Source organism: Monodon monoceros, unplaced genomic scaffold (genome assembly GCF_005190385.1).
Source record: "Monodon monoceros isolate NGI ecotype Baffin Bay Population unplaced genomic scaffold, NGI_Narwhal_1 Super_Scaffold_16, whole genome shotgun sequence".
Classification (NCBI taxonomy): Eukaryota; Metazoa; Chordata; class Mammalia; order Artiodactyla; family Monodontidae; genus Monodon; species Monodon monoceros.
Genome location: NW_021703772.1, coordinates 64701895 through 64727421, shown reverse-complemented (window position 1 = coordinate 64727421; position 25527 = coordinate 64701895). Strand labels below are relative to the sequence as shown.

Here is a 25527-nt window from a genome sequence, read left to right as displayed (position 1 = left end):
TAAATTTTTAAAACGTAAAGAGAAAATTCAGGGCAAAAAGAAAACATGTTTGAATTCAAACATATCAAAATCTAGACAAACACAATATGTCAACCACAAATTTTTATGCTCATCACTTAAAAGAAAGAACTGATTATTCTTTCAAACCTTGAATCAACTGACATCTTTGCTAACATAAATAGCACATTTTTGGTATTGTTTCTGTCAGTTTGACAACGATGCATGTAACATTAATACATCATAACCCTTCCTAGTTTTATTAAGAATGAGGTTAGTGATGGGTAAAATTGCTGAATTACTGGTATTGAGCATGAGCTGTTTTTTCCACTCTAGTGAGGCAGTAATCATCTACTCTTCTGCCAGTCTTTCATCACACTTTTTTCTACTGGGTATACTTCTAAGAGTCACAATAATAGTGAGTCACCATAAAAAGTCTGTCCTTTTCTTTCCTTACTCATTATGCTAGCGTGAGTTTGCATTTTTATCAGTGGAAATGTACAATGTCTTTTCCTGTAATGATAATAACGGTGGCAAGTTGGGTAGGCAGAGTGTGAACTCTTTCCTGTGCTGGAGAAATCTCCTTAGAAGTACATCCATGAGAGACTTTTGTAATATACTTGACTAATCTATGAGCTGATATCAGATTGGCGTGAGCTATGCAAATATTATAACATTTTGTGATCATGCCACATTTTCTCCTTTAGATTCCAAAATTAGACCACGTATATCATCTGTGTTTCTTTTCATGGATGAATGATATTTAAAAAAAGAGTTTAAGTGTGATTTAGTAACTTACCTAAGATTATAGCATATCTAATATAAAGGAGGGAGTGAGTACTATCCCCATTCCTGACTTTGGTTAATCCACCTGTGAACAAAACTGCATTTTTCTTCTTGCAGCCCGATCTATATTTGAATTTAATTTTTAAGTACCAATTTCATGAACTATTTTATGTGAGTTTGCATATGGTATTCTGGCCGGAATTATTTATTACATTTTATTTGTGTAATTTGATTTCTTCCTGAGCATTATGATGATCCATCCTTTTATCTAACCCTTCACTCTATAGACACCAGCAATTGAGAAGAATGAAAGTCAGATTTAAAATCCAACTCTACTAGTTGCATAATATGAAACACAGTAAATGATGGAAACAAAATCTTGGAATATTTTAAGACAGACGTTATGTAAACTGCAGAAAACAGGGGGCAGTAAAATTGATGCATTGACACTGACATACCAAACTAGTGTAGCAATTACAGTAGTATTTAGTAATAGCACATAGTGCAGAAGTAGAAACTTATACCTTTAAACTAAATTTATGTATCCTTCCACTGTTTATGTTGTGTCATCTCCTACAAGAAAATATATTTAAAGATGATAGGCAGGTTTTTTTTTTTAAATGTCAACTTGGTGTTAAATACTCTATTAGTGAGTGATGGGAACAGTGACCAACTGAAAAGTATATGCCCCAACTAAGACAGGTGGCCACTACTTTGTTCCAGCAAGCCACTGCCATGTTGGAATATGGCATATTGCCAGATCTTCAAATTTTTCAAACATAAGCAGAAATCTTGATTTTTTTGTAGGTTTTAATGAGTTCAAAACTTTAAAAAACATTGAGTGGGTCAAATAAGCTTGTCTCTGGGCCACAGCTTGTCATCTGGGCCTCTAGGCAGAGACGTGATTCTATAGTAATGATCATTGTGCCTTTCAATAAGGATCTTGGTACTGGTCAGTTCCCATGTCCTTTGCTCTTTCACTTTCTGTTTAATCAGTACTTCCTATTTCTCAGTGTGTCTTAAGAAAGCCATAGAATATTCCCATTATATTCCTATAGATGGAAAGACTTGCCATAGTTGTAAACAGTTATTATGCAAAGAGTTGTTATTTGTGCCCATGCATTTTTTTCTATCTGTGGTCTTCAATGACAGTTATTGTTCCCTCCAGCCTAATGTTATTAATATGCTTAAATAAAACTTGATTATGCAAAACTTTTTATTATATAGAATTATGATTTTTTGAACTTAAAGGAAAGAATATGAATTGTTTATTTCCTATACTCCCTCTTGAAAAAGTAAAGTACACATTTTGTTCATTGTCCTAACCCCACGTTCTAGGACATTCTCAGGCAAATAGAAGGTTGGATGAAATTCATTTATTAATGGAAATTTGCTATTTTATTCATTCATTCGTTAAGTAAACTTTTCCTTAGCATAAACTATGTGTCAAGCATGTTAATAAATATCTATTGATTCTAGGGCTAGAAACCCATTCTGCTTAGGAAAAGATTACACTGGCCTTTAATTTAATGAGATATAATTTATATTTTTTCAGCTTTATTGAGGTATAATTGAAAAAATTATAAGATATTTAAAGTGTACATAGTGATAATTTGATAGACATACACACTGTGAAAGGATTCCTCCCATCTAGTTAATTAACACACCCAATGAAATGTAATCTACATTTTAAAGTGCAAACCTACATTTTGGCTTCAATTCTCTGAAGGACTTTTGGGAGGGTATCAATTTTTTGTCATAATTCTCCTTCCTAGATAGTGTAATAAGATCAGATAATACTGTATATCTCTAAGCAAATGTCTGACTGCCATCTGGTTAATCGGAACTTTAACCCTGTATACCAGATACCCCTGGGGGTAAGCCAGACACTAGAAGTCCACTAGCAAGAAAAAAAAATCACAAGTCAAGATCTCATGAGTTAACTTTAAATTTATTCTTGGTTTAAAGTTTAGAATTTGATCCCTTAGAACTATTTAACTCCATGTTTGTTTTTTTTAAAAAAAGTTAGTGCTCCTATTTGATTAATAGTAATAATCCCCCTTTGATCACTTGACTATACTCTACTAAGACAAAAATTTTTAAATCCCATCTCAAAAACAGTATTTGTTAGTCATGTAGATATCAAGGGTAAAGTGAAATCCCAACCTCAAAGGCAATCAAATAGCTGTGTTCTTGGAGAGTCATCTGCCTATGGCCTTATTTTTTGATGTTAAGATTTTTAGCAGTATGCCAGCTGCTTCACCATATCAGTCAATCAATCAATCATATACTTGTGTCAGATCACATTCTGTAGTAATAGCAGGGCCGGATCACCAAAATTAATAGGAGTTTCAACCCTCCAATTCAGCCAGGATCACTGTGCTAACTTAACCAAAATCAAAAGTAGTGCCATGTGTGAAGATAGAGACACACTAGCATAATATGGCCTATTTATATTGGTTATATTTAATGGTTATAGTCTGCGATTGAACTCTGGATGTGTCATCAAACCAGAAGGCCACCTTGAAGATGGGAATGTCTTTCTGTAGAATCAAACTCTGGCTTATAAACAACAAAATATATTTCTTTTTCATCAAGGGTTTTCATTTTCTTTTTGAGATTCATCTTTGTCATATTGGGTATGAGTTGCCTCATTAACATTTGTTGCTTTCTAAGGGTAGTAGGCAGAATAATGGCTCCTGAAGATATCTATGTCTTAATCCTTAGGATTTGTGAATATGTTAAGTTACATGGCAAAGAAGAATTAAGGTTGCAGATGAAATTAGAGCTGCTAAGTAGCTGACCTTTTGACAGGGAGATAATCCTGAATACTCTGGATTAGTCCAGTGTAATCACAGTGGTCCTTAAAAGTGAAAGAGGGGATCCCAAGAGAAAATCAGAGAGGTCGCAGAGTGAGAAAAAGTTCAGCTTGATAGAGGAGGGGGGCCATAAGCCAATGAAAGTGGGCAGTCTCTAGAACTGCAAGAGGCAAGAGAATGGATTCTCTCCTAGAGCCTGCAGAAAGGAATGCATGCCTTCTTACACCTGCCAACACCCAGTAAGACCCATTCAGGGCTTCTGACCTACAGAAGTATAAGATATTAACTTTGTGGTAATTGTTACAACAGCCAAGTAAACTAATATACTGAGGAAACAGGTTTTTTTTCAGAAGCGTCTGTCACTGAAATTGCATTAATAAAATAAAAGTTAAAATTTTCAGAATTTTCTTAAAGCATTGTCCATTCATTCATTCATTCATTCATCCATTCATTTTCAGGAGGTAATCCGTAGCAGCCAGGTCGACATTGCAGGACACAGCCAGGAAATGGAAAGAAATGAACAAGAAACTTCCAAAGCACACAAAATTGATGTTCTTGGAACAGAAATGGTAACTATTTAGAAAGACAATACTTTCCACACAGTTTGCAGAACTGTGTGGAAATTCTGACCTTGTTATAAACAGTTGCTTTTATTGTCCTTTTATATATTTAATATTAATACACATCAGTGTCTCTTTCCGTACTTTGGGGTTGATATTCTTTGAAAAATAAAATGAGCACCCTAAAAATATAAGTGCACTTTAGGTGTCAATTCATATTTGTTCTGTTATAGCATGAACCCATGCATGAAAATAAATGACCAAAGTGTATCAATGTGCGCTGAAGTCTTGGAAGAAAATCACGGTGCAATGAAGAATATGTGTGCAATACTGAAATAATTGACTTCTTAAAAACAATTATTTATTTAAAATTATCTTTAAACACAGGTCTCTCATCTTGAAAAACACACTGTGGAAATAAATCAAGCTTCTCCACTCCATCAATATGTTCAAGAAACAGGTAAGAATCTGGTATTATTTCACCCCAATATATCTTTTTCCTATTGATGTTTCTGTGTTTGAATGGAGGACTTCCAAAGCACAAACCTTCCCACTAAATAAAGTTAGTAACTATGACTTATGATCCCAAAGGGGACAGAGTAGTATTTCTATATATAATTAGGTTCTGCCTGTGGTACAAGATGCAATAAGCTTCTAAAATAGTTCATTGCCCTTCAACCCTATGATGTATTCATCCAAAACGCCTAGAAGGTGATAAGCCAGCCACCTCTGAACTGCATTTTGCTCAGGGATCCAGAATAAAACTTGATGTTATCAAGCTCCCTGGGAACAGAAAAGTTATCTAGATTGTATTACTTTTAATAACAAATTTAAGCACGTTTAAGTCTAATTCTCCAACCCACAGATATGAGATTAGACTACAGACAAACCTGCGCAAGTTTGCATAAGATGGGTGCAGGGTGTCTTGCCTATAAAAGTGGAATGAGAAGTTTTGCTGTCCCAAAGTGCTAAAAGGGTAGATTTAAGCCAACTGTGACCCAAATGTTATTTGACTATATCTGAGTTTGGTTTTATTTTAGTTTTGCTTAAAGAAGTAGATCTTCCTTTTCTGTTCTTCTACTGTTCTTTTCTTGTTTTATAACTTTTATTATTCTTTTTGAGCATGACAGCAAAACATGCTTGTAGAAAATTTGGAAACTACATACAATTAAAATAAACAGCACTTTCATTACTTATGACTTTCCATCCAGAGATAATCACCACCATTTTTCCTCCTATATTTCTTGACATATACTAACTTACATAATGAAATACTGCCATATGTATACATTTATATCCTGAATATTTTTACTTAACTTACATTATGAGAAGTTTTCCATAGCATTATAATGTCTTCTCAAACATCATGTTTATTAGTTACATAATATCCCTGGTGTTGTTTTCTGTTTGTAGTCATAGATACACCTGAGGATGAAGAGATTCCAAAGGTTTCAACTAAGTTTTTAAAAGAACAATTTGAAAAGTCTGCCCAGGAAAAGGTCCTTTATTCTGACAAAGAGACGACTCCAACCAAGCAGATTAAGGTAAGATAATTTCTCTGCACAGAGACATATTAAGTGTAAAACCAGATGTAAATACATAACATTTTCAAATTATTGAATTTTTGAGGTGGTTTTTCAAGAACAACAAAAAATATTCAGAGCCAGTGCTTATTCTGTTCCGTAAGAAGAATATTATTCTATATGAGAAAAGCAGTAGAAAGAAAACTTTTCTCACTAGAGGAAATTAGGGAAGAAAAAATTAGGTATGCACTAAAGTTTAATAACTAACATTAAAGTAATAAAGCCAATTTAAAAATGTCAGCTACTTACTCTGTTCTGTTTAAAATTCCAAGGAAAACAAAACAACCCTCAAAAGTCCTTTAAGACTTTTATTGTTTCCCTCTAGATTACTCTGCATAGCACATTACGTAAAGGAGGAAAAATAATCAAGATTACGTGTAAATGTTAAAATACTGAGTCGTTGATGTCGAATAGGGAATATAACTCTAAAAAGTGCAAATATATTATAGAGCAGATAGTAACAAATACTGACTGTTGCTCCTAAGTAGGTCTCTAAATGGAGTATACCACCCATTGTTCCCAGTGCAGATGTCATAGCAGGTGGACAGGTGAATGGCAGTGCCTAAAAAGTCTCTACCACTACACTCATCTTTATAAGATTTGATTTTCTCTCCCTTAAAGATTGAAAATGAATATGAAGAGACTTTAAAGCCATCATCAATTGTGGGTACCTCTTCCACTTCTTCCACTTCAACCAGCCAGAGGAAGGAAACATCAACCACAAGATACAGTGACCACAGTGCCACTTCCTCGACTCTGGCACAAGTTAATGCCACTTCTTCGGAAAAGGCAGAAGAATTTCCTCCTCCCCCACCCGACATACTTCAAACTCCAACAGATGTGATAGCATTTTCCCAGTCCCCTGAACTCCCCAGCCCTCCTAGAATACCACCAGTCCCCAAAGAATTATATTCCAAGCAAAGAAATTTGTATGAATTAAACCGTTTATATAAACACATCCATCCTGAGTTAAGAAAAAACTTAGAAAAAGATTATATCAGTGAGGTTTCTGAGATTGTTTCTCGTCAAGTGAACCTGGGGAGCTCAGTTTCAGCAGATGTGCAACAAGCCCGGTATGTTTTTGAAAATATGAATGACAGTTCTCAAAAAGGTCTGAACTCGGAAAGAGAACACTTGGAGTGGGATGAAATTCTGAAGGGGGACGTGCAGTCCATGAGATGGATCTTTGAGAATCAGCCATTAGATTCCATTAACAATGGCTCTCCAGATGAAGATAACATCTCCAAGGGCATTGCTGATCGAGAAATCATTGCTGGTGGTGATGTGAGATATACAACATGGATGTTTGAAACCCAACCCATCGATACTCTGGGGGATCATTCTTCTGTCACTGAAGAAAATGCTGAGAAAATTCCTGAGCTAGCCAGAGGAGATGTCTGCACAGCGCGGTGGATGTTTGAAACAAAGCCATTAGACTCAATGCATAAAATGCATCAAAGTCAAGAAGAATCAGTAGTAACTGCCATAAAGGACATAACCGGGGGGGATGTCAAGACTGTGAGATACATGTTTGAAACTCAACATCTGGATCAACTTAGACACCTTCACTCAGTAGATGAGGTGCACCTACTGCAGCTCAGGTCTGAGCTCAAAGAAATTAAGGGAAATGTTAAGAGAAGTATAAAATGTTTTGAAACTCAACCATTATATGTTATTAGAGATGGTTCAGGTCAAATGCTAGAAATTAAAACCATTCACAGAGAAGATGTTGAAAAGGGGGATGTGAGAAGAGCACGTTGGATGTTTGAAACACAGCCCTTAGACACAATTAACAAGGATATAACAGAAATTAAAGTCATCAGAGGAATATCCATGGAAGAAAATGTCAAAGGTGGGGTGAGTAGGGCAAAGTGGTTATTTGAAACCCAACCTTTGGAGAAAATCAAAGAAGAGTCAGAAGAGGTCATCATTGAAAAGGAAACAGTAATAGGTACAGATGTCTCTAGAAAGTGTTGGATGTTTGAAACACAGCCATTAGATATTCTAAAAGAAGTTCCTGATGCAGACCCTCTAAGGTCTGAAGAGATAATAGGGGGTGATGTACAAACTACTAAGCATTTATTTGAAACACTTCCAATAAAGGCTTTAAAAGATAGCCCTGATGTTGGAAAACTTCAAAAAATTACTACTTCTGAAGAAGAAAAGGGGGATGTTAGGCACCAGAAATGGATTTTTGAAACCCAACCTCTGGAAGAGATTAGAGAAGATAAAAAAGAGTACATACGAACAGTGAAACTTGAAGAGGTTGACAGAGGAGATGTAAGGAATTACACACGTATCTTTGAATCAAACAACTTAATTAAATTTGATGCATCGGATAAAATAGAGGTGGAAGGAGTCACAAGAGGTGCTGTGGAGTTAAATAAATCACTCTTTGAAACAACACCGTTGTATGCCATTCAAGATCACCTTGGAAAATATCATCAAGTAAAGACAGTCCAGCAAGAAGAAATCCTAAGAGGGGATGTAAGAAGCTGTAGGTGGCTTTTTGAAACAAGGCCCATTGACCAGTTTGATGAAAGCATTAATAAATTTCAGATAATTAGAGGAATATCTGCTCAAGAAATACAGACTGGGAACGTGAAATCTGCTAAATGGCTGTTTGAAACCCAACCTCTTGATGCGATTAAATATTTTAGTAATATGGAAGAAGTAGAAAGTAAAACTGAACAAGCTACAGATATTATTAAAGGGGATGTCAAAACCTGTAGATGGCTTTTTGAAACCCAGCCAATGGAGTCTCTTTATGAAAAAGTTTCATTAATGACTGGCAGTGAAGAAATTCATAAGGGAGATGTCAAAGCCTGTACTTGGCTCTTTGAAACTCAGTCACTTGATTCCATAAAAGATGACTCCGAAGCAACAGTCAAATTGCAAACTGTAAAACAGGAGGAAATCCATGGTGGGGATGTTCGTACAGCATGCTTTCTTTTTGAGACAGAAAATTTGGACAGCATAAAAGGAGAAGAAGGAAAGGAAATCAAGGCCGTGGAAATGGATATCCAAGCTGGGGATGTCTCCAGCCTGCAGCATAAATTTGAAAGCCAGTCCTTAGATTCTATAAGTTCCAGTTCAGAGGAAGTTTTGAAAAAGATCAAAACCCTAAAGACTGAAGATATTCAGAAAGGCAATGTTTTAAACTGCAGGTGGCTTTTTGAAAACCAACCAATTGATATGATAAAAGAAAGCCAAGAAGGTGATAAATTAGTTAAGACAGTGACAGACATACAAGGTGGAGATGTAAGAAAGGGGTGCTTTATTTTTGAGACTTTTTCTTTAGATGAGATTAAAGAAGAATCTGACTATATTAGCACCAAGAAAACAATTACTGAAGAAGCAATAAAGGGTGACGTAAAAAGCTACAGAATGCTCTTTGAAACCCAGCCACTCTATGCAATTCAAGATGGAGAAGGGTGTTATCATGAAGTGACAACAGTTAAAAAAGAAGAGGTAATTCATGGAGATGTACGAGGGACAAGGTGGCTTTTTGAAACGAAACCATTAGACTCCATTAATGAATCAGAGACTGTGTATGTTATTAAATCTGTCACACAAGAAGACATTCAGAAGGGAGATGTTAGTTCTGTCAGATACAGATTTGAAACCCAGCCACTGGATCAGATTGCAAAAGAGCCACATGATATTGTGCCCACTGTAGACTATATTCAAGGTGGGGATGTAAAGACAAGTAAACAATTCTTTGAGTCTGAAAATTTGGATAAGAAGACTTATATAAGAACAGTAAGTGTCAATGAAATACAAAAGGGCAATGTTAAAACATCTACTTGGCTATTTGAGACCCACACTCTAGATGAGCTGAGAGGAGAAGGGTCAGGATATGAAAATATCAAAACAGTCACCCAGGAAGATATGCAGAAAGGTGATGTGAAGCAGGCAGTATGGCTTTTTGAAAACCAAACTTTAGATTCTATTAAGGAAGCAGATGAAAGCATCACAAAAATCACCAAGGAAGAAATCCCTCCTTCTGATGTCAAGACAACTACATGGCTCTTTGAAACTACACCCCTTCATGAATTTACTGAAAATAGGGTAGAAAAGGTGGAAGTTATTGGCAAGAGCATTAAGGAAACCTTAGAAGAACTCTACTCTCAAAAAGTTATTGAGGCTCCTGGAATCATCATTGAAGCTGACGAAGTTGGGGATGTTCGAATGGCAAAATACAAGCTCCTGAATCAAGCCTCTCCTGAGATACAGAAAGAAGAAATCGTCAAGGTTGACCTCAGGAGTATAATGGTGAAGCTACTTTCCAAAAGAGACTGTAAGAAAAGAGAGATTTTGGTTAGTGAAGAAGAGAAGGGAAACGTTAATTTGACCAAAACTCAATTATTAAACAGATCAACAGAATTTCATGCTGAAAAAGAAGAGATAGTGAGTGGTGATGTCCAACAAGCAATAAAAAACCTGTTCTCCGAGGAAGGATCTGTAAAGAAAGGCATTTTGATTCAGGAAGATGAAAGAGGAGATGTTCACATGACTATCTATTGTCTTCTTCATGAAAATGCTGGTGACACAATTAAGCGTGAAGAAGTAATAGGGGGTGATGTAAAACGTACCGTTCATAATTTGCTATCTTCCATATCAAACAATAAAATATCTGAAAGGGCTAAAATCGATGCCTCTGAGAGGGGAAATGTTCAGTTTTTTACAACATGCATAGAAACTGGAGCTTTGGATTATCTCAGACAGCTCCAGACATGGTCAAATGAAACACTAACAGCTAGGAAACAAGAAAAAGAGGAAGATGTGATTGGTGGCGATGTAGAAGGTACAAAACTGTTATTAAAGAAAAGGCAATCTCAGGTTGAACGTACTGTTAATGAAACTGACATCATCCCAGGAGATGTGCATAATACAGTTAAGGTTTTTCTGACAGAGCCTCAGAGTACACCTTGTAAGTTACCCAAAGAAGAAATCATAAAAGGGGATTTGAAGTCAACCCTAAATTCCCTGAGCCAGGCCATAAGTCAGAAAACAGTGGCTAAAACAGAAGAAATTATAAAAGGTGACATGCTGGCCACACTCAAGTCACTTAAGGAATCAAGCCAAAAATGGAAAGAATCTAAACAGCCTGATGTCATCCCTGGGGATATAGAGAAAGCTACTGAATGCCTTGAAAAGACTGCAAACACAAGGATGGAAATCCTGAAAAAGGAGCTTATCCGAGATGACCTTGAAGCATCATTAAGGAACCTAAAAGAAGCACAAAGAGCTTTCAAAGAGGTAAATAATAAAAGTGTACTCAAAGAACATGTGCAATCTGTGATGGTAGGATCTGAGGAAGAGCAGAAAATCGAGAATCATCAGGTGGCTGTCCAGAGGGACAAAAAAAGCGTTCTTCAGCCAAGACCAGGACCATTTGAGCCGGCAGCCAGGTGGCAGGGGGGAACAGACATTCTTAATCAAACTATAGGCAAATCTTGTCATGGGGATTTAAGAGAAGAAAGAACTGAGGTTAATCTTCCAAAAGCCCCCAAGGGCACCGTAAAGATTGTCATAGATCGTGAACAAAACAATGATGCTCTTGAGAAAAACCTTAGAAGGCTATCTAATTCACAGCACAAAGCTATTAAAAATGTGTTGGAATCAGGAGACAGAATGGGTATCTGGACTGATAACACAACAGAGCAACATCTTAGAGATGAACATGTGAGTGGACAACTGACTTCAACTGTGTCAGTTAGGGAACATCTAAAAACCAAGGAATCAGAGACAGTGAGAGAACAGAAGAAGGATGCTGTCTTTACCCAATCTATTGATAAAACAATTGGAAAGCAGCAGACTGGAACTTGTGAAGTGAGGAATGACCACCAGAAGATTGAGGCTTTACCTGACAAGAGTCCTAAAAATACCAAAAACACTAAAACATCAACAGATACACAAAGCTCTAAGCCCAGTTTAACCCAGGGTCCAGTCAACAAGATGGCTGGAGAAACATGTGAAGTTTCAGAGGACTTTCAGAAGCAGACTCTGTTAAAGCAAGAAATGCAATATTCTAATAAAGATATAAAGAAAAAGAACGTGACCCCTCAACCAGTGTGGCAGACTTTGCCTGTGGATCAAGACATGTCAAATGTAACAGAAGTGAAAGTCGCCCAAAAAAGCCACAATAAATTTAAGGCAACTGACAAAAAGCAGACTGATATTCATCTGAAAAGCCAGGACTTTCTAATGAAGACAAATACTTCCAAAGACTTAAAAATGGCAATGGAAATGTCCTTTAATCCAATCAACTGTAACCCTGAAAATAATGCAAAAGAAAGTGAGTTCCCTCTTCCACCTCCATCTCCACCTCCTCCTCTACCTTCCAGTTCATCAGCTGAAATTGAATTTCCTCTTCCTCCTCCACCTCCTTTCATGATGTTGCCTGAAAAAAATGTGTTTCTTCCCTCACTGTCCACAGAGAAGATAAAGGCTGAATTTGAGAATTTCCCAGGCCTCCCTCTTCCTCCACCACCAGAAGATGAGAAGTTTGAAAGAGAATGTCTAGCAATGTTTCCACCACCTCCCCCTCCGCCAGCTCCATCTCTAAAACCAGCCCATCTCCTTTCCTCTTCTGTTCAAGAAAAGCACAGTGGAGCATTCATACAATATTCCCAAGAAGAAGCCTCAAGCTCTCAGGCTAAAATCATAACAGGAAAATCTGGAGGACGTTTGCCACCTCCCACACTCCCCAAACCCAAATTTCCCAAGCAGATAGCAGATAAGAAGAATCATAGTTCCCCAAAAGTTGAATTGGAAAATTCACCACCAGATATGGAATGTAAGATTACTCCCTCAAAGGATCAGAAAAGAGTAATAATGGCAAGTAGCAGTGAACACATAGAGACAAAGCAGAATGTATCTAGAAAAAGTCTTGATAAAAGAAAACAATTATCTATGGACTCTACAAGGTCTCTCTCACAGACAGTTCCAGAAACTTCACCACCCAAGGAAAAACTGATAGCACCTCTCGTAAAATCTCATTCATTTCCAGCAGGTTCAGGACAGCAAAGTCCAAAACCTTATATGAGAAAATTTAAGACGCCTTTAATGATAGCTGAAGAAAAATACAGACAACAAAGAGAAGAACTTGAAAAACAGAAAAAACAGGAGAGTTCTTGCTACAACCTAGTCAAAACAGAAAGCCAAAATCAAAACGTATCAGAGTTGAAAAAGGAAGTGCTGTTACAAAACACAAAGGAGGAGGTCCCCCTAGCTGGAATGGATTCAGGGGTCACTGTGGCCCAAACCAACCCAGTCTCTCGAAGTCTTTCTCAAGTACTAGGAGTGTGTACCGATAACCAGCTTTCCACAACACCAGCAGTGACATTCACTGCCAAGAGGCTCCAACATGTTCCAACAGCCTCAGAAGACAAAGATACCGTGAAAAAGGAAGTTTTGCAGAGCTCAAGGGACATGATCCAATCTAAATCAGCTCGTGAAATTAAACAGAGTCACCAAGAATGTAGGACACAGCAAACACAACAGAAGAAGTATCTGGAGCAGTTGCACTTGCCCCAAAGCAAACCAGTTTCCCCCAGTTTCAAAGTTAAAGCCATCAAGCTTCCAACTCTAGACCGTAAGTTAAATGAAACAAACCACAGCTCTGAAAGCCATGAAAGGCAAGCTGAAGTTGATGTTCAATCTGTTACCAAACAACAGTACCAGGAAACCGAGAAAACAGAAGCAAGGACTGAATGTAGCAATCAGCAATTGGTGGCTGAAAAATATTATCAGTTACCGACGAAGGAGAAGACAGTAACAGTAAAACTGCCTACAGAATCCACAGAGAAAAGCCACGAAAGTAAGCTCAATATATTTCATGAGAAGCGAAAAGAATTTAGAGAATCTGAGAGTGGGAACCTTCCAGGAAGTGAAGAAACAATTCAGGGACCACCGATGATTGGTCCGAAGAAAGAAAAACTAGTAGTTGAAAGAAAACAAGAACATTTGAATAAATCAGCCCAGAAGGTAGTCAAACAAAAGGTTACTGATGCACATCTTGATTCACAGACTCAGAATTTTCAGCAAACATGTATACAGACTTCTGAAGGTCAAGGTGAACATAAAAAGTTGCCCCAGCCATGTAATAATCTGCAGGAAGAAAAATGTCTTGGCATCAAGGGCATACAACAGAAACAAGTCTTTTCTAACACTAAAGATTCAAAGCAAGAGATTACACAGGACAAATCTTTATTTTCCTCTGTGAGAGAATCCCAGCAGGATGATGGAAAATGTGCTGTAAATATATTGGAATTCTTGAGAAAACGTGAAGAACTACAACAGATTTTGTCTAGGGTAAAAGAGTTTGAAGCAGAGCCAGATAAAAATGGCATTAAAACATTTCAGATGCTCTTAAATATTATTCCAGTATGGCTATTAAGTGAAGAAAAAAGAGAATATGGAGTTCGCATTGCTATGGAGAATAACATAGAAAAAATCAAAGAAGAAATAATGCACATTAAAACTCAGGCAGAGGATATGCTTGTGTCCTGTGAAAATATAATTCAAACAGCCATGATATCCTCTAAAGCAGGAAAGCAGAGAAATAAAGCTACTAGTGTTAATGAAACATTATCTAAAGTGTCTAATGCTGATGTCAGCTATAATAAAAACACTGAGCAGAAAGAAAATACAATTGTAGAAAAAACAGAGCACCACCAAGTAGCAACTCATCAAGAAGCAACTGCTCAGCATCATGTGAAAACCCATCAGGAAATTAAACTAGTTGATGCCAAGGCTTCTCCTCCCTCTTTAAAAACACGCCCGCCATCACCAACTTTCATAACAATCGAGTCTACTGCACGGCAAACAGAAACCTCTGCTAAGGATAAGCTTTCCCAGTCCCCTGAAAAGGACAGTTTTGCTGAACCATCACCAAGACCTGTGTCACAACCACCTAGAATTCTCAGAGCAAATACCTCCCCGTCTCCACCCAAGAGTCACTCTGAACAGCTTGTCAAACTCAAAGACACCACTGCGAAGTTATCCAGGGGGACCATCCCAGGTTCATCCATAACCCCGGTTCCCATTGTAGAGAAGAGGACTGAGATCATCACATCTCCTGCAACACTTCGTCGTCAAATTAAGATAGAGGCTCGTGGTAGGGACTCTCCACCTACAATCACAATACCTATAACTGTAAATCACGCTGATAGTGGTTCCTTCAGAGAATCCATGGAAGCTCAAGAGGAAGAAAGGAAAGTAGGGAAAAGGGCGACTTACGTTCACAAAGATGGAGTAAATTCCACTAAGCGCAGAGTGCCAGATACTGTGAGTTTTGACGCAGTCGAAATCATCCGCCAAGTCGAAAAACCTCACCTATCAGAGCACGTGCAGAGGTATGAAGCTGCCAACCGGACTGCTCAAATGGCTGAAAATGTCATGAATGACCATGAAAATGAAATAAACGGATGGTTCAGGGGATTTGAGGATGGCCTAGGTTTTGACGCAAAGTCAAATAGAAGAGTTTATGCAAATGGAGAAGCAAACCATAATATAAAACAAGAAAGTCGTACATTTTCTAAGGAGGAATTTGGATTATCATCTTTAGAAAGCGCTAGCTTTACCGGCTTTTCTCACAGTCATCCCAGAGAGCTGCAAGAAACGATGCCTGTTAAGCCGCCCAGCATCTGCTCTGAAACAAGATCTCTAAGTGAACTTTTCTCAGGTGTGGATGCATTTGAGAGTCAAGCTGTTGGGTCGAAGACGATGGTCTCTTCATCACAAGGCTCAGAAGCTGGCAGATCCGGCTTTGACTTCAAGCACGCCCCACCAACCTATGAGGATGTCATCGCTGGCCATATTTTAGATGTTTCTGATTCACCTACAGAACTCAGGAGGAATTTTCAACAGACGTGGCAGGAGAGTGAAAGAGTTTTTAAAAACCTGGGCTACGCAACCTCAGATGCTTCTGCAACTGAGATGAAAACCACCTTCCAAGAGGAATCTGCATTTATGAGTGGTAAATGAGCTTGCAAAGAGTGAAGTAAGATTAACCCATTTAAAGGCACCTGTTCCATAACTAAGACGATTTGCAGATAAAAGAGTACCTGGAAAGTACTAAACAACATAACCTAAAACTAACAGCTTTCCCTGGTTGTTGATATCCTTCCCTTTACAGTGCTTGCTTTTACTACTTCCTCTTTACAAAGGAATTTAATATGATTCACCAGCACTGTGTGAGAGTAACAAATACTACTATATAGATTATTGAGACCTGTGTTTGTCAACGTAAATAAGGCTTTGGATAAAGCAGCAGGTATAATAATAATTGTTATTGTGATAGTATTAACTATTATATGGAACTATATATTTATTAATCATTGTATACCTTTAGCACATTATGAATATGTCTTATGAAAAGTTATTATTTCAACCACTTGTTACAGACAATATTAAATAATATTCCTTGACCTACTATTGACAGATTTTTAACTGTCAGACGTAAGTGGTGTTTGAGCTTGAATTCAACACAGCCTGTTAATAATCCAAGAAACAGTTTACACTCTTCATATGTGTTTTAAGGATTTTTATTGATTGGGATCTCTGACAAAAGTGTAGGTATGGAATTAGACCTTTTGTATATAAATTATTGTTACTGAGTTGGATGGAATTAGCTTTCTCTACTGCCACTGTTTTTTTTCTATAAATGATTTTTTCACCTTTTTTAAACCCCAAATTATAGCTCAATTGGCCTCATTCACAGATGAACATGGACAATAATTTTAAAATATGATTATATTTGGAAGGAGGGAGATTTAAAACATATGAAGTTAGTGCAAATTTTTTAACGTCAGAGAACAGCTCATTTCTTTATATTTCCCTGCTTTTTACAATTAATGAAGCTTCACAATAAAAAGACTTGTCATAATAAATGTAGTGCATTCTTTTGGACAGATTGAAATAGCAAGTTTAAAAATAAAAACTGCTGAAACTAATAATTCTGCCTCTATCATATCTGCAACATATGTGTCTAGTTTATCAGGTTAATATGATTTCTTAATGTACTTGCTTCTGGCATAATTAAGCAAAGCTGTCTAATTAATTTCAAATGCTCAGTTTCTAAGATAACTACAAACAAAAAACACAAGGAAAATGGTATTAAATATAGAAGTGTGTCTCCTAGTAGAACAAAATCAACAAAGGGGATTTCTCAGTAGCCAAAATTGAGCATCAAAGCATTAAAGTGTGTGTATTTTTTTAATATAAAGAACATTGAGCATATATGCTCTTGTATATAACTACTATGAAAGCTTACTTATTCTCACGGGATTGTTGTGAAGATCAAAACAATACTCCGGTGAAAGTTCTGTGTCAGTTTTGAACCATTATACAAACACTGGTTAGTAATATAACTACTATTATTCATAGGAGCTGGCATTCACATGCGAGCAGCAGCATGTGACTGTAGGTACAGGGAGGAAAATCATAAGAGGCAGATATAAGAATCCCCAGAGGCATAAAATCTTAAGCCGTTTAGACTGAGGACAAATGGCCCTGAACATTTCAGTGTATTTAGGGGGCTCATCTTAAAGTTAAGAATTGGTGTTAGAGAGTCAACACTAAGCCATCAAGAAAATATCTAAACAAACACAGGATCAGCTGAAAAAGATATGTATATATTTTGGGAAAATCTCTTCAGAATGCTTTAAAAACAAACACTTTGGACCAAGTTAGGTGTAAACCTTTATATATATGGAATGCCGAGTTATTTAGAATGATAAGTGCTCTCAGGGCTCCTCATGGCTGAGTTCCCTATATATTTTCTTTTTAATGTATTAAAGTTAATGAACACGTTATACTCATGTATTATTTCCTTAAATAATAAAATCCACTTTTACGATGTATAAATAATAGAGACACCAGAATAAGGTTGATTGTACCAGGACCTTAAACCTGATGGTGGGATGCCCTGCATCCAGAGGAGCCAGGGCAGTAGTGTTAGCGCTTTCTACTCTAACTGCATGGCCAGTTCATATGCTGTTGCTGTTTGTTTTGTTTTAACAATGTGACTGAAGACAATATTACATAAGCTTTTATAAATTTTTATTTTTAGAAACTGCAACTCCAAGACAAGGAAATATGTATACTTTGTCAGAAGACGGTTTATCCAATGGAGTGCCTAGTAGCAGACAGGCAGAGTTTTCATAAATCCTGTTTCCGCTGCCACCATTGCAACAGTAAACTGAGGTAAAATGTTTTGTGGTCTGGGGCACAAATATTTGAAGAGTCTGCAGTATACTTATAACATCATGTCTCTAGAAAGATGTCAACTTTTCCAGATCCTGTTGCCATCAGTTAAAACAGCACCAAACAGGAATGTGGTCGTGTTCTGTTATGTGTTGCTCAGGATGGCTGTGACCTTTTTCCTTTTGACACTTTGCTTTCTTAATCAAATCCAGAAGTGTCCCTTTTGTCCCAGCATGGAGATCACATAAATAAGAAAAATCAAGTGTTACTCTCACCACCACCAACCTGCCCCAGTGGCATGCTCCATAGTGCAGGGGGAATGATCTTTCTAAAATGCAAATCTGAGAGCCCTTCTCAGTTTAAAACATATAATGGCTTCCTCTCTCCCCAAAATTAACATCTAAATATGAATTAAAAGGCACGTCAAGATCTTGTCCCTTCTCATCTCCCAACACCCCTTCCTCCTGTTGCATGTTACTTTTCATGAATTTCTTTCAGTTCCTCAAAATCATTATTATTCTGTCTCACATCTAGTTGGTTCCAAATGTTATTGCTGCTCCTTGGAGGAGTTTTCCCATGCCTCTCTCCCAGCTCTCCACCCGGCTAATAACCACTCATTCTTCAGATCTCAACTGAGACTTTATGTCTTTGACGAAACCTGCTTTAACTCCCCTATGTGGATCACAGCATCCCCTTTGCTTGCCCCGTTCTTAACACAATCTAATGTAGTTGTCACTGGCTGTAGGAAATGTATTAATGTTTGTCTTGCCAACACCTGGTAAATGCAGATATACAATAAGGACTCAAAAATATTTATTCAATGACTGCTATTTTTAAAAATCATTATATAAAACCCCACAAATACAAAAAAAACAAAGCAAGTATGTGGCTCACTAAATTATTATAAAGTGAACATATTGTAACCACTGTCAAGGTCAAGAAATACGACATTGCTAGTCATTCCAGAAGCTCCTTCCTCCCTGGGCCCCACCCAAACACAACCTATCTCTTGCGTGTGAGTAAATGGTATCCTTTGTAGTAATTGTTTCCTTGCATTTTTATAGTTTTATTTATCCAAATGTGCTTTCCGAGATTCTATACTCTAGTTTTGTCTGTTTTTAAAACTCTGATATGTCTTTCACGTCTTTTTAATCTATAGACTTTCCATCCATTCCTTTCATTTCTTACAATCTATTTGTGAAGGACCCAGGATATTTGACAGGTAGAGTTTTCCACAGTCTGGAATTGCTGATTGCACACTCACAGTGCAGTTCACATGCTCCTTTATCCTTTGTATTTTCAACCGACTGTCAGCTGAATCTAGGTTCTAGTTTAAACTAAGATTAGATTCCTTTTGAAAGAACATAGGGAGTCTGCTTTTCTCATTTTGTGATCATAACAGGTATTGAAGCTTAATACCTATATCCATTAATTGATGTTTGCAAAATGCTGATACTCTAATTTTGTTCTTCCTTTTTCATGATGAGAATACTTTTATGGAAGATGCTTCCCCTCATTTGCTATTGGGTTACACAGGGGTACAACTGATAAAGGAAAGGCAGAATAAGTACATAATTCTTTCCCTTTATTTACCAGTTTTGTCAATGTATCAGTTATTTATTTAACAATTTAATGTAATGGTTTCTTACCACCTAGAGATAACCACTTTTAAAATATTTTAATGTCTTTATAAACTCACAGAGTTACACATATTCGACTGGTTTCAATCAGATGCAATTATCATCATTACTGAAACTCCAGTTATTCTATCCCTGGCCAGTGGAAGCCACTTCAAGTTGTCTCCTGAGTCCTTTTGACAGGACCTTAGTAATCTGTGATAACTTCCTCATTATCTGATAGGACTAGATGTCCCATGTTCCTCTTGTGCATTTACTGTTCCGTTTACTGGAACCAGTTATTTCTCCAAGCCTTGATTTCCTTTAGTGAGAAATGATATTTCAAGACTACAATCTTGATGCTCTTTCTACTGGGTTGATCACTATTTCTAAGCTTTTTTAGTGTTAAGAGCTAGTAAATATTTATATATAAAGAAAAAATATATCATGAATTCATAGTGATATTTCCAAATTGAATTCAAAATTGCATTCCTTTTGCTTAGCCTCTTCTCTATTACATCTGGACCTCCTTTCTTCCACTTCAGGGCTTCCGGTTCTCAAAGGAAAAGGAGATAACAGAATTAGACTCTCCCATATTCATTTGGACAACAAGTTTTGGAATCACAAAATTATCAGCACCACTGATTTGATTATCAAAGCATTAAAAAATTGCATTTGCCCCTCTGATCACCCACACCCCATTTTTTTAAATTGTCGTACTATGTCTTTGGTGTCATAGCATGTAGCCAATGCATGTCATATTATCTCCCTCTTTGCCCTCGTTTCATCTCAGTTTATAGATAACAATTTATTTAATGCTTGTCAACTGTCCTTATGTTGACATTTCCATAGTCATTCTGGTTGTTCAAGCTTATTTTCAAGTAGAGTCCTCTGAAAAGGCTCATAGAAACTTTATTCCTTGAGTTCTTACATATTGATAACAATTTGTGATCATTACAATGGAAGGTAAGTTTTGCTGAAAGTAAAATTTTTGGCTTACATTTTCTTTCATTGAGTATCTTATAGGCATTATTTCTTTTTTATCTGGCATGAAGTGTTGGAAAGGTCTGATAATAATCTAATTTTCTTGCCCTTATAAGTAATACGGTCTTTTCTTCTTTTTAGATACACAAAGGATTTTTTCTTAAACCTAGTCATTTTATTAGAATACTTCGTGGTATTGGTCATTCTGGATCAATAGTGTCAGTTATTTAGTGTGCTCTTTCAATATGTAGTTTCATACTTTTTTATATTGGGAAAGTTTCCTTAAATTATAGCTTTTTAATATTTAACTTGTTTCATTATTTTCTTCTTCAGGAGCTCCTATTATCTCTCAAATCCTTATCTCTTTTTTCATTTATGATTATAAATTTTCAGTTTTTGATTTTCCTATTTTTCTTAAGATGCTTTCTATGGATTTGCTCTTGTATGTCTTTTAATTTAGTTTTAATTGCTGACATACTTGATTTTTTTCCTTTTACTTCTGTGTTCTTCCTGATATCTGATACCTTGTTTCTGACTTTTTCTAATTACAATTCATGCTGTTCTTTCAGGTCTTTTATCATTTTCTTAATGTCTTTTAGCTCATTTTGAAATATTAGGTTAAATTTTTGATGTTTTGAGAACACATTTTTCTAGCATGTTTTCATTGTCTGCAATGATATTATAACGCTCTTTATTCTTTCATTTCTTATAATAACTTCATATACTATTTGGCCTTGATACTTTCCTGTTGCTCATTTTTATATGGAATTAGTTTATACAAATCTTGGAAGGAAGCAAAATTCAGGATGGTTTTCCCACCTTCACAGAACTGCCTCTCCTGGTTTTCCTATACTGTTCAAAAAAGTATGGTGGCTTGACTTCTTGGATTTCCTGCCTTGGATCCTCTCCCCCATGTTGATTGGGACCTTCTTTTTATTTCTGTCATCATTATCCAACTCAATTTTGATTCCACTCCCATAATTGTTTTTCTCGGGGTAGAGTCTTGTTCTAAGAGGGGATCTCAGTGGGTCAGTTTTGAGTTTGATTTTGCTAGCCTCTTCAGTCTTTCCTACCACAGGGCCTTTGCACTCACTGGCTATTGAAACGGGCAAAACCCCTCCCAATTTCAGCTGCTGCTCTCTGATTGGCATGTGACACTTTCCAGGAAATATTGATTGCCTATTTTGTGGTCTCATATTGTCAGGTCCATTAGACACCTTCATTTCTCCCTCTACTGTCACCCATACAGATGTAACTATTATTCAGTCTTGTAGCTGTTGTTGGTTTGTCCTTGCCTCCTTGTATTTTGGGGTTGGTGAGGATACCTTGTCACTTAGTTTTGTTGTAATTTTATCCATGGGTTTTAAGTTTTGCTTTCTGTTTTTATGTGGAGGTTCAGAAATATTCAAAAAATGCTGCTGCTGCCTTTGACTAAATTTGATTTTAATTTTAACAGGCATTCTATTTGTTAATCTCTCCAAAGAGACAAGATAAAAAATTGCATAGGCAAGCTTTCCAATTCATTCAAAATCCAGTTAACAAGGAAGCACAAATAGTTGATTTTTGCATGTATGCTATTCAGGATTTATTGAAAACTGAAACCCCTCACACAATTCACTGAGTTAGCAAAGACTTAGTCCTATCATTTTACACCATCTATAACTACATATGCATTACACTATAATACCTATTATACCAATACCTGACATACAGCATGAAATTCTAAATACTCCGAGACAAGTATCATGTAGGGCATTAGTGATGACTATTATCTAACAGGAATGTTCAATTAATAAGCACATTCCTATTGCCAGTAAGTTAATTGTGCTGAATCTCTGACTCATTCTTGAAATAATCAATTCCCTAATTCCTTATGAATTTGCAGTGTATATTTAGAATGTTAAAATTTTTTTTTCTTTTTGGCAGTTTGGGAAATTATGCATCGCTTCATGGACAAATATATTGTAAACCTCACTTTAAACAACTTTTCAAATCTAAAGGAAATTATGATGAAGGTTTTGGACACAAACAGCATAAAGATCGATGGAATTGCAAAAATCAAAGCAGCTCAGTTGACTTTACTCCCAATGAAGAACCAAATATGTGTAAAAACAATGCGGAAAATACCCCCATGCTTGGAGAGCTTAATAAACATTTAGATGCTGGTAACAGTGAAGGGCAAAGAGATGACTTGAGAAAATGTGGGGAGAGGGGAAAATTAAAAATCATTTGGCCCCCTTCCAGGGAGATGCCTAAGAAAACCTTCCCCCTTGAGGAGGAGCTCAAAATGAGTAAACCTAAATGGCCACCGGAAATGACAACCTCTACATCTGCTGAATTTAAAAGTGAGTCACAGATAGAACACATGAAAACTGTGGAAAATAAAGGACAAGAACAAGATAACATTTCTTTCCTGCAACCATGTCTGCAGCCCATCCACATGTGTCAGAAAGTGGATTATACAGGAATCAAAGAAATGGAAATGTATGAAGCAAGAAAAGATGAGAAGGAAGGAAATAAGAATGTGCAAGATAAGCTGAATGAGCCCAAAGATACAAAGAATAAGAGGAAAAGTGAAATGGATCTTCATGACAACAGTAATGTGGTTGTGCAGAGTGCTGAGAAGGAGAAAAATGAAAAACCTAATGAACCTGATGGTACAGAAGTTTTACAGGTTACTAACACTGATGATGAGGTGGTGCCAGAAAATCGTAAAGAGAATTTGAATAAGAATAATAATAACAATTATGTAGCAGCGTCATATCTGAATAATTGCAGGCAGAAGACATCTATTTTAGAATTTCCTAATCTATTGCCACTGTCAAGTGAAGCGCACTACACTGCAAATGAATATCAAACTGAAAACTTAGAAAATGCTTCTAGAATCTCAGAGTTACTTGGTGTATTTGAATCTGAAAAGACTTACTCGGGGAATGTACTGGCTATGGCTCTTGATAAACAGACTGACAGAGCTACTGCTGGCAGTCCTATGCAGTCTGTCCCCAAGTCAGGCTTCAATGACAGGATCATAGTAAAGGGGAAAAGGTCAATGCCCTCTTCTGATACAAATATCTTAAATATCAAAGGAAACCACTCAAATAACAAAAACCTACAGTTCTTCTTTTCTAACACTGTGAAAATTGCTGCTTTTTCCACGAAGAATGAGAACATTTTTAAGAGTAATTTAATAGATTCTGTAGATCAAATTAAAAATATGCCATGTTTATATCTAAGAGAATTGGAGAAGGACATCAGACATTGGCATGGTGAAACAATAGGAGCAGCACGTATTAATGGAAACACAAGTTTTGATGCTTCAAGCAGTGAATTTACAGCTGAGCCTCCATTTCCCACGGTGGAGGTCCAGTTTGAACAACTCACGGTGGAAGAGCAAATTAAAAGGAACAGGTGCTACAGTGACACTGAGTGAAACATCTCTGGTCACTTGCAGTCTGCACTCAGGCATCGAGAAATATCAATGCCCTGAAATAGGACTTTGGGGATTCTGATAACCTTTTGTTGAACTTGTAAACGTTCAGAAATCTCATGTTTATCACAATGGAATATTCCTTGTATTACACTATATGTTGTTTTTCATAATTGGTTTGAATCTGAATGGAACGAAGAGATGAAACAACATGGCTCTGTTTTCCTGTCAAACGGCACTTAAGTATATTGCTCTGTTTTTCAACATGCCAGATAACATCACTGGTGACATTCTATACTGCTGACATTTATCACTGTTCTTAAACTTCCTCTATAATTTCTGCTGAAATAAAATTAAACCACCTGGGGTGCAAACCAAAACACTTGTGTTTCTTTTTTCCATACATATTGTCATTCTAAGTATGTATGTTTTCCATGATTTAGGAAGTATTTGTCTTGGGCCAAATATTTAATACACACACACACACGCGCACACACACACACACACACACACACACACACACACACTCCTGGAAAAATTAAATACTAAACCAAAGCCGCAGTATTGTTAGAAAATATAAAATATTCTTTCTCCTTTTTGCTCTTTCTGTAAAGATACAAACGGTACTGTGGTTCTTTAATTAATTACCTACATTAAACTATCATGGAACATGTCTATAAACATGTAATGAAAAATATCAGTTTTCTTCAAATTAATGTGGAGTCCATACTCAGAAGTCAAATGAACTGGAAAGGTTTTAGAAGTTACTTAAATGAATTATGCCAATTGCATTTTTAATTGCTTACTATATGCAATTGATAAACATACAAGCGATATCACTACATTTTGTCAGATTTTTTTCTTATCCTAATTAATGGATATTAATTTTTTCTGTTAGGAAAACAGAAGATTTGGCTTCTGAATTTTCTGCTGAATTTGCCTTTCCTCAAATACATTTGATGATTCTAAGAAGAAAACTAACATGAATATAAATGAGCTGCTTCCTGGTGATATAGAATGTACGCATATGAAACAGGCCTTATCCCATATTTTCCTACATAAGCACAGACCATTGCCTGTCCAAACCAAAATGCAGTGTTGAAAACTCGCTCTTTTTAGAAATTATAACGATTCTCTCTTGTTAGTATGTTCTCAACAGATACCTGAGACATTATTAGTTTGCTAGGGCTGCCATACAAAGTACCACATAGTGGATGGCTTAAACAAGAGAAATTTACTCTCACAGTTCTAGAGGTTGGATGTTCAAGACCAAGGTGTCAGCAGGATTGGTTTCTCCTAAGGCGTCTCTCCTTGACTTACAGACGGCTGCCCTCTCACTCTGTCCTCATATGGCCTCTCCTCTGTGCAGGTGCACTGCTGATGTCTCTTCCTCTTCCTGTAAAGACACTAGTCCTATTGGGTTAGGGCCCCTCTCTGAGGACCTCATTTAACCTTAATTACCTCTATAACAGCCCTACCTCTAAATACAGTCACATTGGGGGATAGGGCTTCAACATATACCTTTTGTGGGGACATTTTTAC

General features: G+C 36.7%; 1 protein-coding gene across 3 annotated transcripts in view; it reads left to right on the top strand.

Moving 5' to 3' along the window:
* Positions 1–24365, top strand: part of XIRP2 (xin actin binding repeat containing 2) — a 289739-nt gene extending 265374 nt beyond the window's left edge. The window contains exons 4-9 of one of the 3 annotated variants that reach the window (XM_029225393.1): positions 4061–4171; positions 4550–4622; positions 5576–5706; positions 6367–15730; positions 17825–17958; positions 22485–24365. In XM_029225393.1, coding sequence (XP_029081226.1) covers positions 4061–4171; positions 4550–4622; positions 5576–5706; positions 6367–15730; positions 17825–17919 — 9774 coding nt within the window. In that variant the 3' untranslated portion in view covers positions 17920–17958; positions 22485–24365. The remainder of the gene's footprint in view (positions 1–4060; positions 4172–4549; positions 4623–5575; positions 5707–6366; positions 15731–17824; positions 17959–22484) is intronic. The other 2 variants (XM_029225392.1, XM_029225394.1) reach the window with 2 other exon arrangements.
* The last annotated feature ends 1162 nt before the right edge of the window (positions 24366–25527 follow it).